At 40.6% G+C, this 23,982-nt stretch overlaps 1 protein-coding gene across 1 annotated transcript in view; it reads left to right on the plus strand.

Annotated features, from left to right (window-relative positions):
• LOC307001442 (coiled-coil domain-containing protein 148-like) overlaps positions 1–23,982 on the plus strand; it is a 194,289-nt gene that overhangs the window by 138,132 nt on the left and 32,175 nt on the right. Inside the window, exon 9 of the mRNA XM_079617935.1 lies at positions 12,714–12,852. Within this exon, the coding sequence (XP_079474061.1) occupies positions 12,714–12,852 (139 nt within the window). The remainder of the gene's footprint in view (positions 1–12,713; positions 12,853–23,982) is intronic.

Consider the following 23,982-nt stretch of genomic DNA (forward strand, 5'->3'; position numbering starts at 1 on the left):
ATATTGATATATTTTTTTGGTCCCACTTTATATTAAGTGGCTTTAAGTACTATGTACTTACATCGAAAAATAAGTACAATGTACTTATTGTGTTCATGTTGTATTGTAAAACACTTTTACTGCTATTGAGATGTGATACGGGTAAGGTTAGGGACAGGTGTGGTGGTATGGTTAAGTTTAAGGGTGGGTTAAGGTATAAGGGAAGGGTCAACAGTGTAATTACAAATGTAATTACATACATTAATTACCGCTGTAATTACATGCAGGTATTTTAAAAATATAAGTATAATGTAAAAACATGTATGTACACTAAGTCCATTGTATCAAATTATTAATTTCAATGTAAGTACATAGTACTTAAAGCCACTTAATATAAAGTGATATGGAATTAGACCATATCGCATCGATATAGTTCAAAGTTGCGCTGTGATCCTTGTTGCAAGCAAGCTGCTGCGTGCTTTTGTAGCAGTCTGCGTCTCAACAGCCCAGTGTACAACGCGACAAATACTCACATTAAATGTTTACGCAGAGGAACAGGACACTGCAGTTCTCAAAAGTTCATTATTTGCATGTGCTTTAAAGCCTTGCCGGTTAAACATGTCAATCGCTGCTGAAGCGCTGTTCTAATGCGCTTTTCTGCGTGCAAACAGCCGACGCGCGCATGCACTAAAATTATCTTTCGAGTCTTTTTGAGCTAATACTGTCAAATACACTCATGGTTTACATAAAGAAAGTTGGTTATGTCTAAATTGAGAGAAATCTGCGTGTCATATTATGCGTACATATTAGACGCGTTGCTTTCAGGTCTTAAAGAGACAGTAGCCCTAATAGCAAACATGCAGCCGCTTGTCCTTAAAGGGATTGTTCACCCAAAAATAAACATTTTGTCATTCTTTACTCACTCTAATGTTGTTCCAAACCTGGATTTATTTATTTCTTGTGCTGAACACAAAAGAAGATATTTGGAAGAATGTGGGTAACCAGACAGTTGCTGGTCCCCATTGACTTCCATAGGAAATAAATATAGAAGTCACTGGGGAACATCAACTGTTTGGTTACCCACATTCTTCCAAATAACTTCAACAGAAGAAAGAAACATATTCAGGTTTAAAACAACTTGAGAGAGTAAATGATGACAATTAACTAAACATTTGGGGAGAACTATCCATTTAATGTTAATAAAACAACATGTGCTTTTCAGCTTTACTGGGGGAGCTTTACAGGGGGTATGGCTTATCTAAATGAGATGTAAATGAGCCCTATAGTCACTCCCAGCAGCAGAGAGGTGAGAACTGCTCAATCTTTAGAGGCAGATTTCTCCACTTTGAATTTTTTTGAGTGCCTACCTTCAAATGGCCACAACTTCTCCAAATATTATCAGATTCCCATGTGTTACACATCGTTGGAAAGCTTGGAGACTACACTTTCAGAATCTGTGAATAACTCAAAATGCTCCAGAACCGACTTGTGTCCCTACTTTCCGTGACCGGTCACATATGTGAGCAACATGTATGTACATGTTTGCATTTTTGAGAGAATATTATTTATGCGTGGTTATTCAAAAAACTCAAACTTAAATTTTGTGATATAAGACCACAAACGACCAACTTCACATATTCCCACAATACTTTTGACTAATGGATGTTGTCGGCTAGAGTGTTTACTTCAAAATGATCTGAAAATCATCTAATCATTCACATTAAACAATAGATTGATTTAAATTTTGTAAGACACTTTTTGTTTGAAAAGGCAATATGCAGGTGGGCGTGAATGATCCAACAAGGTCATGAATAATGTCCTAATTCACACCTGAAGACAAAGACCTGCTAATGCTGCATATAATGGATATAATGCTGCCTTTCATTCAGGTGTCACTGAGCCACAAGAAAGAATGCAAAGACAACACACACACATATATACATACATACATACATATATATATATATATATATATATATATATATTACTACAGAATTTGTTCAGAGTTGGAACCATCTTGAAAAAAAGTGTATTTTTCCACAAACTGTGTATGTTTGCAAATTGTATAATATCCAAGGTAAACATTTCTAGTAATTGTGCAGTTATTTCTCATTCGTATTTTCAGAAAGTTTTGGATGTAGGCTATCCTCTCCCCAAATTTGTCACTAATAAAACACAAAAATAATTTAAAGAGAAGGCTTATATTGACCTTTTAAGATTTTGTTTGCACCTTGTAAATTAGGTTTTGATGTGGCAGTAAAAACTTTATAATCTATCCAAAACGAAATGTTGTCTTTCATATTTCGTCTGTAACATATCGTCTTTTATATATATTTTTTAGGGCATAAATGTTAATTTGCAGTTTAATATGTTGCTTATACAAAGACATTTTATTTCAACGTATTCAGTCGATTTTGACTCATCTCAGTAGACAATATAGATAGTTTCATTCACACACAGACACGCGCGAGCTTTAGTAAACAACAACATGCATATGCGCCGTGCATTCATTCAAACACAGAAACGCGATTCAAATTTAAACAGTCTTTTGCGGTTTACAGACACCATTTCATATCGCGATTAGAACAAAGCACTTACTGATGATCTGCAGCTGGATCCGTAGGCTACTCCAGCACGTTTGAGGTAAAATTTCCAGGATTATCACGATATTATTATTCCTCACAGCGAGTGTGTTTTCCAGCTGTTGTGGGCGTTGACTGGTTTGCATGTGTTGCCTCAGATCATCTGCGTTTGAATAGCGCGCGCTCTCCATGGGCGTGTCACATTAGCAGAGTAATGAGGTGCCAGAACGATAATGAGAACGGCTGATCTCTCGCTCTTTTTATATAGATTGCATAAACAGAGAATATTTTTTTGCTTTAGTTTTGAATTAGATCATTTAAAACTACACACTTATATGATTATATAAATATATATAGCTCATGTCTGAGTGAATAGTATTCGCTGAGTTTTGTTTAAGTTTAGAGACGTGCACTAGAAAAAAAGTTCACGGAGACGGAGAGGCAGAAAGCACACCATGTTTACTTTCTTTATTTTACAAAAGCACAATGTTTTATTTCGATTGAATTAGATAATTTAAAACTACACACTTATGATTATAGATATATATATAGCTCATATCTGAGTGAATAGTATTCGCTGAGTTTTGTTTAAGTTTAGAGACGTGCACTAGAAAAAAAGTTCACGGAGACGGAGAGGCAGAAAGCACACCCTGTTTACTTTCTTTATTTTACAAAAGCACAATGTTTTATTTCGATTTTAAGTGAACCCATAAATAAGAAGACATTTAACAGTTTATTTTTAAATATTTCTTAAGCCTGTATGACAAAAAATTACGGGAGTATTTTAAGTCTATTTTGCTGCTATGTGAAAAAAAACGAGGAAAACGCGCCGGCGCGTTTTTGGTCCCCAGAGGGTTAATGTACCTAGCATACTCAGCAATGTTCGATTAAAGCGCTCACATTGTCCATTTCCTGCTGGGTGATAGGGCGTTGTGTCAAGTCAAGTCAAGTCATCTTTATTTATATAGCGCTTTTTACAATACAGATTGTATCAAAGCAGCTTCACAGTTATAACATGAAAATACAAAAAAAATTATTGAAAATAATTGAATATTAAATGTCCCCAACTAAGCAAGCCAGAAGGTAAGGCAACAGCGGCAAGGAACCAAAACTCCATCAGGTGACAGAAGGGAGAAAAAAACCTTGGGAGAACCCAGGCTCAGTCGGGGGCCAGTTCTCCTCTGGCCAATGAGTGAACAGTGTATAAAGTTCAGAATGGATCAGAGTATTTGTCCAGTTCCGGTTGGTTGAAGTCGGAGTGGAGAGGAGGAGAGACTGGTTGACACTTCAGGTCAGCGGCGTCGTCGTGTCCTGGCGCTGGTCCTTCATCAGATCTGGATACGGCCTGGTTCCGGTGGACAGCAGTAAACCTCGGGATAGACAGAGAGACTAATATTAGCGTAGACGCCATCCTTCTTATGATGTACCAAGTACATCAGGATTACGGGAAGTGTTCCCGGTCCCGGCTGTTCTAAACTATGCAGCCTAATTATATAAGTCTATAATGTGTTATGTGTATGCTAGGCCGAAGAGATGTGTTTTTAGTCTAGATTTGAACTGACAGAGTGAGTCTGCTTCCCGGACAATGTTAGGAAGACTGTTCCAAAGTTTTGGTGCCAAGTAGGAAAATGATCTACCGCCAGCAGTCGATTTTGATATTCTAGGTATTATTAACTGGCCGGAATTTTGAGATCGCAGTAGACGTGAAGGACTATAATGCGTTAAGAGCTCGCTCAAGTACTGCGGAGCTAAACCATTTAGTGCTTTGTAAGTGATCAGCAATATTTTAAAATTTATACGATGTTTAATAGGCAGCCAATGCAGTGTTGACAGAACAGGGCTAATATGGTCATACTTCCTGGTTCTAGTAAGAACTCGAGCTGCTGCGTTTTGAACTAGCTGTAGTTTGTTTGTTAAGCGTGCAGGGCAACCACCCAGTAGAGCATTACAATAATCTAGCCTTGAGGTCATAAACGCATGAACTAATTGTTCTGCATTATTCATTGAGAGCATATGACGTAATTTAGATATATTTTTAAGATGGAAGAAAGCGGTTTTACAGATACTAGACACATGACTTTCAAATGAAAGATTGGTATCAAAGAGCACACCCAGGTTCCTAACCGACGACGAAGACTTAACAGAGCAGCCATCAAGTGTTAGACAGTACTCTAGGTTATTACGTGTGGAAGTTTTTTGTCCAATAATTAGAATCTCTGTTTTTTCTGAATTTAGTAGTAGGAAATTACTAGTCATCCAATTTTTTATATCAGCTATGCATTCCGTTAATTTTGTGAATTGGTAGGTTTCGTTAGGTTTTGAAGAAATATACAGCTGAGTATCGTCGGCATAACAGTGAAAGCTAATTCCATGTTTCCTAATGATATCTCCTAATGGTAGCATATACAGAGTGAACAGCAGCGGTCCTAGTACTGAGCCTTGTGGTACGCCATACTGAACTTGTGATTGATAAGACATCTCTTCATTTACTGCTACAAACTGATAACGGTCAGATAAGTATGATTTAAACCATGCTAGTGCAATTCCACTTATGCCAACATAATGTTCGAGTCTATTTAAAAGGATGTTGTGGTCAATGGTGTCAAATGCAGCACTAAGATCCAGTAATACTAATAGAGAGATACAACCACGATCGGATGATAAGAGCAAATCATTTGTGACTCTAACGAGAGCTGTCTCGGTACTATGGTACGGTCTAAATCCGGACTGAAAATCCTCGCAGATATCATTTCTTTGAAGAAAAGAACACAGTTGTGAGGATACTGCTTTTTCTAATATCTTTGACAGAAATGGCAGATTAGAGATCGGCCTGTAATTGACTAGTTTTGTAGGATCAAGTTGCTGCTTTTTAACAAGCGGTTTAATCATAGCTAGCTTAAAGGTTTTTGGTACGTATCCTAGAGACAAAGATGAATTAATGATATTAAGAAGAGGATCTATGACATCTGGAAGCATCTCTTTCAGCAGCTTAGTCGGTATAGGGTCTAACATGCACGTTGTCGATTTAGATGATTTGACGAGTTTGCAAAATTCTTCCTCTCCTATAGCAATGAATGAATCAAATTTTCCCTCAGGGAGACTACAATGCACTTTCTGATTCGATACTGTATTAGACGGTTGCATAGTTATAATTTTGTCCCTGATATTATCGATCTTATAAGTGAAGAAGTTCATAAAGTCATTACTGCTGTGTTGCTTGGAAACTTCTGGGCTTGAAGCTTTCTTTTTCGTTAGTTTAGCCACTGTTTCAAATAAATACCTAGGATTATGTTTATTTTCTTCTAATAGGGTTGAAAAATAAGCAGATCTAGCAGCTTTTAAGGCCTCTCTGTAAGCAATCGAGCTCTCCTTCCATGAAATCCGAAACACCTCTAGTTTTGTTTTCTTCCAGTTGCGCTCCATTTTTCTGGCTGCTCTCTTAAGGGCCTGAGTGTGCTCGTTGTGCCACGGTGTTGGACTATGTTCTTTAATCTTCTTTAAGCGCAGCGGAGCAACTGTGTCTAAAGTGCTGGAAAAGAGAGAGTTAAAAGTTTCTGTTGCAATATCAAGTTCTTCTAAGCTATCCGGGATGCTAAGATGATGAAACTGATTAGGAAGATTATTGATAAAGCAATCTTTAGTGGCAGAAGTGATCGGTCTAACATATTTATAACACGGAGTTGGCTTTGCAGCCTTGGCTAAATGTAATTTACACGAGACTAGATAGTGATCTGAGATGTCATCGCTCTGCTGCAGTATTTCAACGGCATCAACATCTATTCCATGTGATAGTATAAGATCTAGAGTATGATTACGGCAATGAGTCGGTCCTGACACGTGTTGTCTAACTCCAATTGAGTTTATAATGTCTTTAAATGCCAATCCCAATGCATCTTTTTCATTATCTATGTGTATATTAAAGTCACCAACAATTAGTACTTTATCTGCAGCCAATACTAATTCTGATAGAAAGTCCGCAAATTCTTTGATAAAGTCTGTATGGTGCCCTGGTGGCCTGTATACAGTAGCCAGCAGAATTTTCAAACGTGATTTATCAGTTACACTATATATTTTTACATTAAGCACCAACACTTCAAAAGAATTATATTTACAACTAGATTTCTTAGTGGTTTTGAAAATATTACTATAAATTACAGCAACACCTCCTCCTTTGCGTTTCAGACGAGGTTCATGTTTATAACCGTAATCTTGTGGGGTTGACTCATTTAAAGCAATGTAATCGTTTGGTTTTAGCCAGGTTTCTGTTAAACACAGCACATCTAGGTTATAATCTGTAATCATATCATTAACTATTAGCGCTTTTGAAGTAAGAGATCGAATATTCAGCAACCCAAGCTTTATCATTTGCTCATTTGTATTATATCTGTTTTTTTATTTGTTGAAGATTAATTAAATTTTTAACCTTAGATGGGTTTGAACGTATTTTGGATTTCCAAGTTCGGGGAACAGACACAGTCTCTATATGATGATATCTAGGTGAAAGAGGCTCTATGTGATGGGATTTATCTGACCTTGGTGACGTGAGGCCGCTAGCAGACGGTCGGTTAAGCCAGTCTGTCTGCTTCCTGACCTGAGACCCAGATTGTCATGTTTTATCTCTAAGACTATGAGCCAAATTACTAGAGAGAAGAGCAGCACCATCCCAGGAGGGATGAATACCATCTCTTTTCAACAGGTCAGGTTTGCCCCAAAAACTTTTCCAATTGTCTATGAATTCTAGATTATTTCGTGGACACCACCCAGACAGCCAGCCATTGAGTGAACACAATCTACTAACTATCTCATCACTCCGGCGAACAGGAAGGGGGCCAGAGCAAATTACAGTGCTTGACATCGTACTTGCAAGTTCACACACCTCTTTAATATTAATTTTGGTGATCTCCGACTGGCGGAGTCGAATATCATTAGTGCCGACGTGAATAATAATCTTAGAGAATTTACGTTTAGCATTAGCCAGCACTTTCAAATTTGCTTTGATGTCAGGCGCTCTGGCTCCCGGCAAACATGTGACTATGGTGGCTGGTGTCTCCATGTTCACGTTCCGTGTAATAGAATCGCCAATAACTAGGGCACAATCAGAATAATTCTCAGTGGGTGTTTCACTGAGCGGGGCAAATCGATTTGTTATCGGAACGGAAAAGTGGTTTTTTGATCCGCGACTAGAGCGATCTCTCACTGTCACCCATCTGCCCTGCTGCACGGGCTCTACTTCAGCCGGAACCGACTCATGTAAAGAGTTAACTAGGCTAGGCACATCCAAAATAGTATCTAAAGCTCTAGCACTCTTCTTACTATTCTCGATTAAAGTTTGGATGCGTGTCTCTAGTTCTGAAATCTTCTCTGTCAGCCTGACTGTCTCCTTGCATTTATCACATATAAATCCTATATTGCCGACAGAGAAGGCTATGGTAAACATGTGACATGAAGTGCAGGTGACAATAACAGGAGAAGACATTACTCACCGTGTTTGTTGACTGATTCTTACTCACCTGGGCTTTTATGAACTCAAAGGCGCGGGCGCGCGAGAGAAAAATAAATAACTGAGCGCACGGGTGGTGCGTTAAAAGGCTAGCGAGTTAGCGTGTTGTGCTGACAATAACGGAAGCTAGCAATGTCAGGTTAATCTGAGATGTTGAGTAAGCTGTATTTAGTAGTATAAACAACTAGAATTTATAATAAATGATGGTTCAAAACAGAAAGAAATACGAAGCTAATACGAGGCTTAGACGCAGCAAACAAACTCACAGCAGCAGCAGTCACAGCGAGGCAGACAGGAGCAATCGATCTCAGAGAGCCAATCGCTCAAAGAGAGCCTAGTTGTGTGAGACTTACTGATGTTGTACAATGAACATAATTCTTTGATGACTTTAGATTCAAAATTGGGGCCCTGGTCAGAGTGCAGCTGATCAAACCCCCCAAACGGCTGTATAAAGTGTCCCCACAACACCCTTGTGGTAGTCACTGCTGTTTGGTCCACAGTTGGCACTGCAACCGCATAACGAGTTAAGTGATCCGTCATTACTAAAATATAGCACATTCCACTGCGTGAAGTCTCCAGTGACAGAAAGTCGACAGAAACAATCTGCAGAGGGTATTCTGATTGTATAGATACAAGGGGGGAACTCACTTTATTGGCTGGAGTCTTATGCAGATTGCACCGAGCACTTTGGAGACACCACTTCTCCACTCCTCGCGCCTGCCCTGGCCAGAAGAAACGTCGACGGGCCAAGCCCAGGGTCTTTTCCATTCCCAGGTGACCTGCGTGGTCATGCACCCATCCCAGGACTTGATTCTGCAGACACTGAGGTACAACCACCTATTTCCATTTGTCAAATGTCTTTGGATCACATACCTCCCTGCACAGCAGCCCCTGATCCACACAGAGGCGGGCCCATTGTCGCAGCAGCACTTGAGTGGGGCGGTCTTCAGCTGCTCGCTCTTTTGGAACTGGCCCTCTTCCTCTGTCCATATAGACCCACAGTCGTGACACCACTGGACAATTCCGCTGTGCCCTCACCCACTCGGCCAGCAAACTGGGGCCAACTCTGTCTTTATTTGTTTGGGGTTTATGGGGTTATAAATTCATATAACCCCATAGGGGTCACAAAGGCAGTCTTATTCTTATCAGCACCCCCACCTGCCAGTACCCATGTGATAGATCTAATGTTGAAAAAACTCTAGATTTCTTCAATGAAGCCAATGATTCTTCAATTCTGGGGAGGGGGTACGAATCTTTATGGGTAACACCATTCAATCTCCTGTAGTCTACACAGAAACGAAGGGTGCCGTCCTTCTTTTTGACAAGCACTACAGGCGCTGCCCAGGGGGTATAGCTCTCCCTAATAATACCATTTTCAAGCATGTTACTCAAAAGTCCCCTTACTTTTTGATACAATTTTGGTGGAATCCTGTTATACCGTTCTCTAATTGGAGCTGCATCGCCTGCTGGTATCACATGCAGCACCCTATCAGTGTACCCATAATCCTCCTCATGTTCTGAGAAGACCTTCTGATGTTTGGATAACAATTTGGCAATCATCTCTTGTTGTTCAGTACTAAATTGTAGTGGGTCTAATGGGACAGTCACCGGCTGAAAATCCTGTTCTTGTTCTACATACTGCACCTCCACTGCTCATCATCCAACGGTCTTAACTCTACATCTCCTTGCTGACTTGGACACAACTCAACATCAAAAATCTGCCCTATTCGACAGCGCTGAAAAAGAGTCACTGGGGCTGTAGAAAGATTTAGAATTCGGACCATAACTCCACCCTTTGAAACTGTGCTCAGTGATCTAGCTACCAATAACTGACCCGGCAATACATCTTGACAAGGTTCTACTAAACCAACATAATCCTTCCTATCAGGTCGTAAACGTGCAAATTCCTCTATTACTACCTCTGACTGTGCTGGTATTGTCTTTCGTCTTCCCTGCGGCCAGTAAATTGAACTTATCTGTCCTGACTCATCAGCCAACTTTAACAGATCTTCACATACTGAAAACATCTGATGCCACACCTTAACCTGCACTTCACCTTCTGCCCCTACACAACTGTACCCCGTCTGTGTCATCAGGAAATCTCTACACTCCTTAATCACATTCATACCAATTAGTCCTGGGTACACTGATCCATTTGAGTCTTTAACAATCAACACTCCCCTTTTTGGTATAACTTTCCCACATATATTAAAGTCCACCTCAATATATCCAATATACGGAATCGTTAACCCATTAGCAGCTACCAAATTGAACTTTTGAATTGGTGGGTACATTGTTGGTCCTCTAGTCTCAAAATATTTTTTAAAATAGCTTTCGGTCAATGTAGTCACTTGTGAACCTGTATCAATTAAGCAAGGCGTTTTAACCCCCTATATCACCACTTCCACAATTGGACATTGTCCTATTAAATGATCTTTCTTTTCTGATTGGCCACTACCCAATGTACCCACTGATTGGGCCTGTACAGTGGGTTCTAAAAGTTTAAAGGCCCCTGTGCTCCCTCTCCAACCCGACAACGTCTTTCAATATGCACAACTTGTTTACAACGTCGGCAGATAGGTCTTCCCTGATGGTCAAATTGATCTGAGCTTCTTCGACCCCTCCTTAACTCATACCTAGATCTTGCATTATCACTACTTGGCAATAAGTGCTGTACTCCTTCACGAACTTCCTTAATCATTCCAGCAACCATTTCCTTTATTTCTCCTTTTAACTGCAAAAAGACCTCCTGTTTAATCTCCTCTACCAGTTTTGTTGTATCGGGGGCTGGTTTTAACTGTACTGTTGCAGCTACTGCTTGCCTTACCTCCCCAAATTCCTCTGCTCGTAGAATTGCTTCTTGTTTGACTTCTACAAAATAACTATCAGGAGCTGCCCTAACCATACCTCAAAGTTCCCTACGCAATCTTGCATCACAGAGTCCCAAAATAAATTGGTCACGTAAAACATTACCCAAAATAGTGCCATCGCCCCTATTCTCCAACCGATTACTCAATTCTTGAAGTGCCAAAGCAAACTGCCTAACATTCTCATCTGCCAAAAAAATTTGGCACGAAGGGTTGCAAGGGGGACAATATCTCCATAAATACCTTTCAAGAATGACAATATCTGATCAGCTGTCGTACGCTGTGCTGTTGGCAAGGCTAACACTTCCCTCTTTGCTTCCCCATCAAGATTACTTATTACAGCAGAGACCTTTTGCACCTCAGAAAAAGGGTATATATTGAATGTTGATGTCTGCATATTATACCAATCCTGAAAAGTATTCCCCTGTGCCATTTGATCTCCATTAAATTTTTGACACCAAGGTGTCCCCATTATCATTGGAAACATAAACACATTTAAATTTGTTGCTTGATTCTGAGCCATATCAGGTGAACCATCTACTCTCTTCTGCCCCTCACTTGATGTAGAAGGTAACTGCTCTGATGGTTGTGTAGTTGACATTTTCCTGGTTATTGCCCACAGGTTAGACGAACACACGGAGGAACAGGTGCGGTCTCAATCAGAGAGCGCGCTAATAGTGATAGCAAACAGGTGGGAAGGAATGGGGTGGGAAGAGCGAGAGAGAGAGTCAAACCTTACTCATGACAGTACCCCCTCCCTATCGAGCGCTCCCCAGGAAGGGGACTGAGGTGAGTGAAGGAAGTCCTCGATGAGCGAGCGGTCCAGAACATCCCGGGCCGGCACCCATCTCCTCGGGACCTTAGCCCTCCCAATCGACCAAAAAAAAAAATCGAGACAAATGGTGAAGTCAAACCGTCCAAAAAAAAACGACCATCGGGCTTGGCTCGAATTCAACCTCTTAGCAGAACGAATTTATTCGAGGTTTCTGTGGTCAGTCCTGACAATAAGCAGAACGGCTGCCCCCTCTAGCCAATGACGCCATTTCCCAAAAGCTTGCGGTATCCCACATCATAATTTCGTTCTGCGGGTGAAAGCCGGTGAGAGTAGAAAACACACGGATGGATCTTATCAAGAGACGAGCGTTGTGACAAAATTGCTCCCACCCCACATCTGAAGCGTCAACCTCCACTATGAACTGTCTCTGAAGATCAGGGGTGACTAGAATGGGTGCAGAGGAGAATAACTTCTTCAGAGGTTCGAAGGAGGGCTGAGCGGAGTCGGACCAGAAAAAATGCGACTTGACAGAAGTGAGGGAGGTTAATGGAGCTGCAATCTGATTGAAATTACGGATAAACCGTCGATAAAAATTTACGAACCCCAGAAAACGCTGGAGGGCCGTACGGGAATCGGGGACGGGCCAATCAATGACAGCCTGTGCCTTAGCGGAATCTATATATAACGAAGCCGAGAAACGTCACAGACTCAGAATGAAATTCGCATTTCTCGGCTTTGACGAAGAGACGATTCTCTAAAAGACGCTGTAACACGCGGTGAACGTGTTGGGTGTGCTTCTGGTGCGAGTATGAGAATATCTTCTTAGTACACTAAGACATTTATTATATCCCTCAAAACGTCATTTACAAGTGCGTGAAAAACTGCGGGAGCGTTTACCAGCCCGAACGGTAAAACCCGGTATTCAAAGTGGCCTAGATGGGTATTAACCTGTGTAGTCTAGGAAGTATTATCTGAGAAGGGTCGTTTTTTACTGTGTCTTTTTTTCTCAGGAATTGTGGCTGGATTGCAGCAGATCATGAGTGTTTCCAGCACATAATGAGCCAGTATTCCCCAAGTCTGAGGAACCAGCGCTCGCTTTACATTGACATGCTGCAGAGACTGCTTCCACATATAACCCAACAGGAACTGGTCAGTACTCAAACAAACTATAAAATAATAATAATAATAATTAATAGTGTTTATTTTATTTTAGATAAGAATAGCATTTAAGAAAATTGTGGGTTTTCAGTTCTCTCTTGAAATCATAAATGGATGTCCCAGAGGGATTGGGGAAGGGAATTACATACAGTGGAGAAAATAATTATTTGATCCCCTGATGATTTTATAAGTTTGCCCACTTACAAATAAATTAAGGGTCTATATTTTTTTATTGTAGGTTTATTTTAATGGATAGAGACAGAATAACAACCAAAAAATCCAGAAAAAAACACATTATATAAAGCTTATAAATTGATTAGCATTTGATCGAGAGAAGTAAGTATTTGATCCCCTACCAACCAGCAAGAATTCTGCCTCCCCGATTGGTTATGTGCCAATGTGAAACACATATTAGTCCTGTCACTTGACATCAGGGACAAGATTGTAGACCTGCACAAGGCTGGAATTGGCTACAAGACCATCAGCAAGAAGCTTGGTGAGAAGGAGACAACTGTTGGTTCCATTATTCGGAAATGGAAGAAATACTAAATATCCATCAATCGCCCTCGGAGCTTGTTAATGATCTCAAGGCAATTGGGACACTAGTCACCAAGCAAACCATTGGTAACACACTATGTCGCAATGGATTGAAATCCTGCAGCACCCGCACATGTACAAGCCCGTCTGAAGTTTGCCAATGAACATCTAATGATTCAGAGAAGGCTTGGGAGAAAGTGCTGTGGTCAGATGAGTTGATTGGCATCAACTCAACTTGTCTTGTTTGGAGGAAGAGAAATGCTGACTATGACCCCAAGAACACCATCCCTACAGTCAAGCACGGAGGTGGAAACATTATGCTCTGGGGCTGTATCTCTGCTAAGGGTACAGGATGACTTCACCATACTGAGGGGCTGATGGATGGGGCCATGCACCTGAAAATCTTGGACGAGAACCTCCTTCCTTCTGCCAGAACACTGAAGATTGGTCGTGGATGGGTCTTTCAGCATGACAATGACCCAGAACATACCGCCAAGGCAACAAAGGAGTGGCTCAAGAAGAAGCACATTAAAGTCTTGGAGTGGCATAGACAGTCTCCAGATCTTAATCCTATAGAACATCTGTGGAAGGAGCTGAAACTTTGAGTTGCAAAGCGACAGCCAAGAAACCTTAAGGATTTAGAGAGGATCTGTATGGAGGAATGGACCAAAATCCCTCCTGAGTTGTGTGCAAACCTGGTGACCAACTACGGGTTTCTCCACCAAGTACTAAATTATGTTTTGCTTGGGGATCAAATACTTTTTTCACTCACTGAAATGCAAATAAAATTATAACGTATATACACTATAATGTGTTTTCTTCTGGATTTTTTTTGGTTGAAATTCTCTCTATCCGTTAAAATAAACCTACCATAAATCCCCAGTTCCACCTGACCAAGTGTCGAGGTGTGTCCATGAGCAAGACACCTATCCCCAGCTGCTCCCGACGAGCTGGATGGCACCTTACATGGCTGACACCGCCGTCGGTGTATGAATGGGTGAATGTGAGGCAACATGTAAAGCGCTTTGGTGGCCATTGCGTCTGTGAAAGCGCTATATAAATGCAGTCCATTTACCATTAAAAATATTGACCCTTAATTTCTTTGAAAGTGGGCAAACTTACAAAATCAGCAGGGGATCAAATAATTATTTTCTCCACTGTAATTTGGGGGCAGCAATGCTAAACGCCATTCCTCCAAATGTTGACAGCTTAAACGCAGTCTTCCACTCGTCTCCCTATTTAAAGGGCACCTATTATGCCCCTTTTCACAAGATATAAAATAAGTCTCTGATGTCCCCAGAGTGTGTATGTGAAGTTTTAGCTCAAAATACCCCGCAGAATTTTTTTTACAGCATGTTTATATTGTAATTTTTAGGGGGCTGAGAAAAATGCTCCGTTTTAGTGCGTCTCCTTTAAAAGTTAATGAGATGCGGTTCCACGCACAGGGGGCGGAGCCTAACCAGCTCGCATCAGAGCCAGGACAATCTCATTTCACAGAAAGATGATAATATCAAAACAGAAACTCACAGTAACGGTGTTCGAGTCGGACAATAATGCCCAGAGAGCTAGAGAATATGCTGAATAAAGATAGAACAGGTATGTTTATTTTAATTACGTTTATAACTTATATATGCCATCTGCTCCACTATAAATACAAGCCTGCTGTAGTTAACCCCGTCTGAATGATGACCAAAATATACTGATGAGTTCAATTAAGTTTATTGTACATCACACAAAAGATGAAACGTTAGTTTTACTGCAGAAAATCACTGTAAGAATAAACACAGTATAAGAAGTGCGCATTAAGTCTTATCCATAAACTCTCTCCCTTTCATTATCATGGAACATAACGTTACACAGCGAAGTACACAAAACACTCGTTACAACTAACAGTAAACAAATATATACACACCTTTTCAGTGGGTGCTTTATAAACTGGTAAACTGTATATTATGGAGACAGATTAGAATCATTAATAATTCACGCAGAAAATCTGATTCACACATGCGTAGACAATTTCACATGCATGAAACCTAATTCACGTACACACAAAAAAAATTCACGTGTGTGGAAAAAATGTTTCCCCACAAAAACCAATTCACATGCGCAAAATAAATTTATATATTCATAAAATACATTTCACAAATGCAAAACACAATTCGTAGATATACAACTGTGTGCAAAAACCTTTGAGTGTTTAAAATGTACGAGTTTATCCCTGAATGTGGACGTGCAATCCTCATTCACGTGTGAATCGCCTCGGATGTGTGTGTGTGTTTTTGAGACTTTCCTGGCAGAGCTCTTGACCCACGCGGGTCAGTCGTACTCTTTAGCCAATCAGATGCGAGCTTACCATTCAACCAATCATATATGGAATCCCCTGAGAGTGCATTCGAGGAGCACGGTTCTGCGCACCATTTGCGCAATACGGATTAATTAGAACGGAAATGAAGCCTCAATGAAGCTTTCAATCCAGCATGGCGAACGAAGAACGGGTACGAGTTTATAGTTTATTTTATAAAAGTCTGAGTATACACGGTTTATCGTTTACAGTTTGATTTTGAGATAGCGGATTTTTGGTGATATAGTGACATAGTGCGATTTGATTAGTTAGCTATAGGCTAGGCTTACATTTAAATTTACACAACACATTGACTGATAGGCTAGAGACAGACAGAGTATAGCCTACATAGTGACACATCAATAGATAGATATAAATATAGACAGCTAGATTAATAGATAGATACATATAGGCTATAGATAGTTTATAGATAGCCTACATATATAAATACATAGATAGATTATAGATGCATATCTAGATACATAGATAGATTCATATAGATAGATACATAGATAGATAGATAGATTTGGATAGATAGATGCCCAGAACTCATGATCCACTAACTTACTGGAAAGAGAGAGCAGTAATCTTTCCTCATTTGTATGTCCTAGCTAAAAAATGTCTTTGCATGCCAGCAACAAGTGTCCCTTGTGAGAGGATTTTTTCAAAGGCTGGAGAAATTATCTGTAAAAAAGAAGTAAGCTAAGTCCTTCCACAGCAGAGAAATTAATATTTTTGAATAAAAATCTTTAAAAAAGTGAGACATTGTGGCTTGATTTCCTTTATTAATATTCATTTTGCAGGACCAAAATAACATTATGCACAGTGATGAGCCTATAGGTTCCAAGCGACACATATTAGAAAAATACAATAATAAAAAATAAAAAAACATTTTTTTTAAGGCTCGTCAAGGTTATTTCAGGATCAACACCTGCAAGTGACCACTAGGTGTCGCCGTGGAGACGGGTGTCGGATTGATTCGAAGCCTCGACACAATATGGCACATTTGGTTCAACTGTTTCATTGCTTCACGAAGCCTCGATCTGCCCACTACTGTCCTGGACAGTTCATCTCCAACCCTAATCAAACACACCTGCCTTTAATTTACAAGTGATCCTGACATGCTCTGAAGACCTTAATTGGTTGCTTCAGGTGTGTTTGATTAGGGTTGGAGATGAACTGTGCAGGACAGTCGATCGCCAGGAGCAGGATTGGGCACCCCTGGAGTAAACGATAAACCGTGTATACTCAGACTTTTATTAAATAAACTAAACTCGTACCCGTTCTTCGTTCGCCATGCTGGATTGAAAGCTTCATTGAGGCTTCATTTCCGTTCTAATTAATCCGTATTGCACAAATGGTGCGCAGAACCGTGCTCCTCGAATGCACTCTCAGGGGATTCCATATATGATTGGTTGAATGGTAAGCTCGCATCTGATTGGATAAAGAGTACGACTGACACGCGTGGGTCAAGAGCTCTGCCAGGAAAGTCTCAAAAACACACACACACACATCCGAGGCGATTCACACGTGAATGACGATTGCACGTCCACATTCAGGGATAAACTCGTACATTTTAAACACTCAAAGGTTTTTGCACACAGTTGTATATCTACGAATTGTGTTTTGCATTTGTGAAATGTATTTTATGAATATATAAATTTATTTTGCGCATGTGAATTGGTTTTTGTGGGGAAACATTTTTTCCACGCACGTGAATTTTTTTTGTGTGTACGTGAATTAGGTTTCATGCATGTGAAATTGTCTACGCATGTGTAAATCAGGTTTTCTGCGTGAATTATTAATGATTCTAATCTGTCTCCATAGTATATCTGTAAAACGACTCGATGAGCTCGAGCTGTCATAAAGTGCTCGCTCTCACTTTCATTTCTGCGTGATCAGTAATGTTAGTCCTGTAGCTCCGGAGACTGTAAGCTGGATCACGAGAGCAGTTGTACTGATCAATCCTCGAGTAACAACGAGAGTAAATGAAGACTGCTATGTTTATTCTAACATCCAAAAAACAAAACACCTCAATCGCTTTTGGAGACATTCTATAGCTGCTCCAGCGTCGAAACAATGGCAGACTGTGTCCAGCTCACTTAGGGCGGGGTCTATGCTCAAACTGCAGTGTCAATCAACAGTTGTGGGCGTGGCTTATGCAATTCTACGTCACATTGCATTGATTCTGAGAACAGCTCGTTCTGAGACAGTGCTTATGATTTATTAGCCTGGGTTTCCCCATACTGCCTTTGCGCAGCGTGATTTTATTCACACTAAAAGGCAGTCTGGATACCATGGACCAGATTTTCACCTCATCTAGGGAACCAATCACAGAACGGGGAGGGAGCAGCAAGACGATGACGACATCTATGCGACACAACTAAGCAGTTTGTTTATATCCATATATACCTTCGACCCTCATGTTTATCTTGCACAAACGGCAATAGTCGCTGAACGTCATTGTTTACAAAAAAATATCTTACCCATCGTATTCTTCCTTGTCTAATTTCTTTCGCTATACATAAGTCATCTGGTATAATGGAAACGATTGGCTATGAGCTACGTACAGGCGCATTTGATAGACATTCTTAGCACCCAATAAACGTCGCCGGGCATTCGTAAACCACGCCTCAAATACGAGAAAATTAACATGTGGTTCCCAGACCCAAGTCTCAACGAGAATTGGGTCTGGCGTTAGCCAGGCTAATGATTTATGGGGATTAAAAATATATATATGTATATTATCATTTATAGGGTGGTTGTGTACACACACTGCCAACACACATTTATGTTCAAACACCATGTAAAAGTGAATTTTGCATAATAGGTGCCCTTTAAAGTGGTACGCATTGCGGAGGTCCAGTTTCGTGAAGATTCTAGCTACCTGCAAGATTTCAAAGGCTGACGACATCAACGGTAAAGGATACCGGTTCTTAATGGTGATGTCGTTCAGCCCTCGATAATCAATGCAGGGACGCAGCGAGCCGTCTTTCTTCTAAATGAAAAAGAACTCTGCCCCGGCGGGAGAGGAAGACTCGACAATGGTACTGGTGGTCAAAGACTCTGACAAATACTTCTCTAGTGCTTCGTGCTCGGGTGCGGGTAGAGAATATAACCTCCCTGCTAGGTGGAGTCGTACCGGGGCGAAGATCGATACTACAGTCGTATGGTCGATGGGGAGGGAGAGAGGTGGCCCGTGAACGACTGAACACTCAATAGCAAAGTCAGTCGCAGAGTGCTTAAGGCGGCGAGTTGCAGAGAAGCCTCCTTTCCGAAGACGGGGCGATCAAACACCCTTTTCTCCTCCTTAAAGGTGGCAAATTGCAGACAGCACACGGATCCAGACTGCCATAGGGCCGTTCCCCATTCACGATCACGTCCCATGAGGAGAGAGACAACGAAGGCAACTCTGGAACGTTCCTCCGCATATGTGATAGGCTGAAGAGAGAGCACCACCTCGCATTGTGTTAAAAAAGCATGAAACCCAGAGGGCTCACCTGAGTAACAGGGGCTCGAGTATTGATCCGGGGCTCTGGGGAATTACGAGACGCGTCCACCGCTGACTGCCCCAGTCGAAGATGATGAAGCTGAGATGTGACATCGGTAACCTGGACTGCCAGACTCTCTACAGATTGCTTAGTGACAGAGAGTTCCTCCTCATGCTTGCTCAGCAGAGCTCCCTGCATTTCAACAGCATTGTGGAAAGACGTCTCCCTTTCTGGGTCCATGTTGGCCAGATTATTCTCACAGATCGGAGAGAGAACCCAAACGCGAAGGAGCAGATCAGTAATGTTTATTCAGTCACAAAGGAACTAAGGCAGACTGCCAATCACAGGGAAAAAGGTGATGCAGATCTGGAGCAAAGCAGGTATAAAACAAAAGAAAAGGTCTTCAGTTATAGGCAGGCATCTTGTGCTCGCAGCGGGAAGACAGTGATGAGCGAACCAACTCTGGTCAATACATTCAGCACCACAGAAAGCGTCCAGACGAATAACTCAGGTGCAGGAGGATGCAAAACAGGTGAGACCAACACGACAATACCGAGCCGACCAGACAAGGCAAACGGCCTTTAGAAAAGGTGTAGAGCAGACGAGAGATGTGAACATGAGCGAGAAGCATTCAACAATAATCTGGCAAAGAGGCCAAAAACAGGCAGCTAAATAGCACGAGAGACGAACACAAGGAGGAACAGGTGCGGTCTCAATCAGAGAGCGTGATAATAGTGATAGCAAACAGGTGGGAAGGAATAGGGTGGGAAGAGAGAGAGAGAGTCAAACCTTACTCATGACAGTAACTGGAAAAACGAGAAAAATTAATGTCTGGTTTCAATTTTTCATTTTTGCATTTGCATTTGCATTGTATAGTCTGAAAACTGAATTGTGAAGTATTACACGGGCCGTGAGATGTAGAGAGAAAGAATTTGCAAACAAAAGACAATTTTGAGAATAATTATTATGAGACATCAAGTCACAGTTAAAATCACATTGGTAAATTTGAAGTAAAATAGTGAGATATAAAGTAATATTTTGAAATGTAAATTCACAATTACAAAAATAATGTTGCAATTACAATTTTATTCTGTTATTATTATTATTTATGTTGTTTTATTTATTTATTTTCCTCTGAGGCAGAAGTAAGCATCCATAGAATGGACTTTAAAGTGGCAAGAGAACCCTTAGTGGAGGACCTAAGCAAGTAAAGCTAAGAGTAGGGGTGAAGGAAATCAGATATATATTAGTGGAGCAAGGCAGTGGAGAGCTTTAAAAGTGGTAAAGGGGATTTTATTTTGGTTTTGGTTGGAAACAGGCAACCACATAGGTTATTGAGAACTGGGGTGATTTGAGAAGACTTTTTGGAAAAGGTGTGAACCTTTGCAGCAGAGTTTTGAATGTACTGGAGTAGGGATGTGCCCGAAGCTGAATACCGCATTCAGAAAGGAAAATTATTTTATATATATGCATTCAGAAAGGAAATAATTATATATATTATATAATATATAATTTGCGGGCATCAGGGAGCCACTATCAATATATGGAGTATTGAAATTGCATTTGAATGCATGCTCGCTTTTCACTTTCGCCGTTGAATTAACATATACTCTGCGTATAGGGAGCGGCAGTACTGACCACATATTTTACAAGATAACATATTTGTCAATAACGCTCAGAAACTGTTGCACACCAAATCCTCTGCCATCATCCTGCCAGTCATCTCTCCGTACTTTTTTCACATGATAAGTGAAATCTGACTTCTGCTACACTATGCTGTGAGTCTGCAGCTCTTGCTGTATGGAGCAGAGCAGAAACGTTCAGTTTATAAATGTAGCGTCCATTGTCCAACTCACATTAGGGGCGGTGCTGTGGTGGGCAAGTAAAGTAATGTAACCGACTACCGCAGCAAGCCTTGCCTTGTCCCTTATAGGGGCTCCGTAGAATGCATTAATCATTTTTCTATGCCTTTTTGAATTCAATATTCAGCAGTGCCAGAGATACAAATGGAGAGAAGACAGAAGAATGTGTTTAGAGATACTGTAGTGTCAAAAGCGTCCCTGAGATCAAGCAAGGACAGTCAATTGACCAGAATCAGCATCAATTAGCAGATCATTGGTAACTTTAATTACTGCAATCTCGGTGCAATGTAAGGGTCAAAACCCAGATTAAAAAGTTTCAAAAATGTTGTTTGTAGCAAGATGAGTATCAGGGATATGTTTTGTGTTTTTGTTCATGTGATATGGCTTCAATACAAATGTGGCCCAGATCCGTTTTTATGGGACTCAGATCTGTTTGTCTCATGACAGTGTGAACAGCACAAACCACATGGAATCTGATCTTTTCAAATCCGATTTGTGCCACTTCCATATATGCTACTAAATCCGATACAGGTCGGATGTTTTGCAATGCGACCGCAATCTGAACAGTCATATCGGAATTCATGCAACTTTTACGTCACTTTAGAGCAGGGGTGCCCATGCTTTTCTGAATGGTGATCTACCTTTTAAGTGACTGGGTCAGAATGATCTACTACTCGCATTACATTACGTGTCTTTTTTAATGTATCGAAACTAACATACAGTGTCATATTGGCTGCTATTTTGCTTTAATGTTTCACACTTAAATCATTATTAATTTATGATTGAGTTTAATTTCCCTACCAACACTAAAAATACAGTAACAAGTGAACAACAGTAGCATAGTCCACAATAGAAGCTAATCAACATGTGATTTCATACACAGTGGCACTTACATTACATTTCCCATACAATTCAGTGCATTTACAGTACATCAAAATCCACACATTGGAATGCAACTTTACCCATTCAGGTAGCACAGACACGCACGCACACGCACACGCGCACACACACACACACACACACACACACACACACACACACACACACACACACACACACACACATTGAAATGTAACTTATTTTTAACACTAGGATTTTCTTTTAACATACATACATACAGTATACAGTGGCATTTGGCCTACATTACACACTATATCACACTACAATTCACTGTTCAAACATTGAAACTTTCAGACAATGAAGTTGCATGTAGTCATTTTCTTGCATACACATGGCATGTTCACATCAGTGGTCAGTACCTTATTCAGATGATGACTTGCATTGGATGGAGTCCACCAGGGATGCATAGTGCGGGCAATAGCTACTGATAGCCAGTCTCCAAATGATCGTCGGTCAGGGTGGAGCGGTATTTGGATTTGATAAATTTCATATGTGAAAAGGTTGATTCGCACAAGTAAGTAGACCCAAACATTGCAGTCAGTGATGTAAAAGCGCCGGCTATTTGGCCCAACTTCCGGTCTCCAAACAGCCGGTAAGGAAACGCGTGTTCTAGTCTTTCCAGCGTTTTAAAGGAATTTTGGTTAAATAAGACACAGGTTCTCATTTGCAATTATCTCGTTTTAATCTGACTCCATGAATTAAATAAAAGTTCAATGTGCAATAAGGTTATGTTTACACTTAAATAGTTATAACATGATGTAATGAGAATTTAAACCATTTGTACTACCCAGCATAATGTAAAATGTTACCTGAGAGAGAGAAATATAAAGAGAGAGAGAGAGAGAGAGAGAAAGAAAGAAAGAAAGAAAGAAAGAGAGAGAGAAAGAGAGAGAGAGAGGGAGACCCTCTCCACACCAGCTCAGTATCCAAAAAGAAGAGACAGAACAACCGTTACATCCTGTTTTGTCACTTCCCCGACCGTGTGATTTTAACACCTAGGTGTGAGATATTCAAACTGACCAATCAGAGCATCACAATTTTCCCCATTGTCCCAAACCTCCGGCCCACAGGCCCATATCCCCACTGTGCTGGAAATGTCTTAATGAAAAGCAGTGTCTTTGTTGCATTGAAATAATCTTGGATTATTTCCAACCTTACAGTCCGCCGCTTGGCACCATTGGCAATACAGATGGAATTCAAAGGTGGCACAATCCAGAGAGACACGCTTTCGGTTGTGTGCAGTTGCATCTTCAGACTTTTCGTCCAGGCTTTGTAGCAATAACAGTTTGTCAGTGTTCAGTCTTTGTTCGCCATGCAGGGCTGCTGCATGAGGAGGCTCCATCAAATGGTCTTTCACCGTTCATAGATGTGCAATTCATCCGTCACACACTCGTCACACAAGAACAGGAATCTGGGAGCAAACGAGTGGGACAGCGATCTGGCAGCTGTCTCTTTCTGATCCTGTGATTTAAAAAGCATCCAATACAACAAACAGCAAAAGTAGACACATGGCATCTGTCATTGGTCAAAGGATTGATATGGTCAGATTCAAGTCGGTCTCTGGCAAAACGCCCTTAAATTGATGTATTTAAAAACACGGTCAAGGGAGGACAAAAGAAGATCAACAAGTTCTTACACTATTTCAAAATACACTCAAATAAATTTCATCACAACAAAACAACAATGCTGGTTTATAACCTCATTTCATGTAGAGTTTCTGTAGAATATTTAGTGTAACCCAAACGCAGAGATTCAATTTAATCAATGTCCAAAAACATTGTTGTAGGTCAAATGGTCAAAGTACAAATATGCAAGGCATATGCAACAATATTTCATGTAATATCAATAATAATGTTCAATCAAAAATCATGAAGAAATACATATATAATAATCATTGTTTGTTCAGTAATCTTCCAATGTAAGCCACCTATGCAGATTTAAGAAGTGACTTTGGCATAATACAAGAATGAAGATCGTTCATTCCTTGTAA

Source organism: Phoxinus phoxinus (assembly GCF_949152265.1).
Source record: "Phoxinus phoxinus genome assembly, chromosome: 7".
NCBI classification, from domain to species: Eukaryota; Metazoa; Chordata; class Actinopteri; order Cypriniformes; family Leuciscidae; genus Phoxinus; species Phoxinus phoxinus.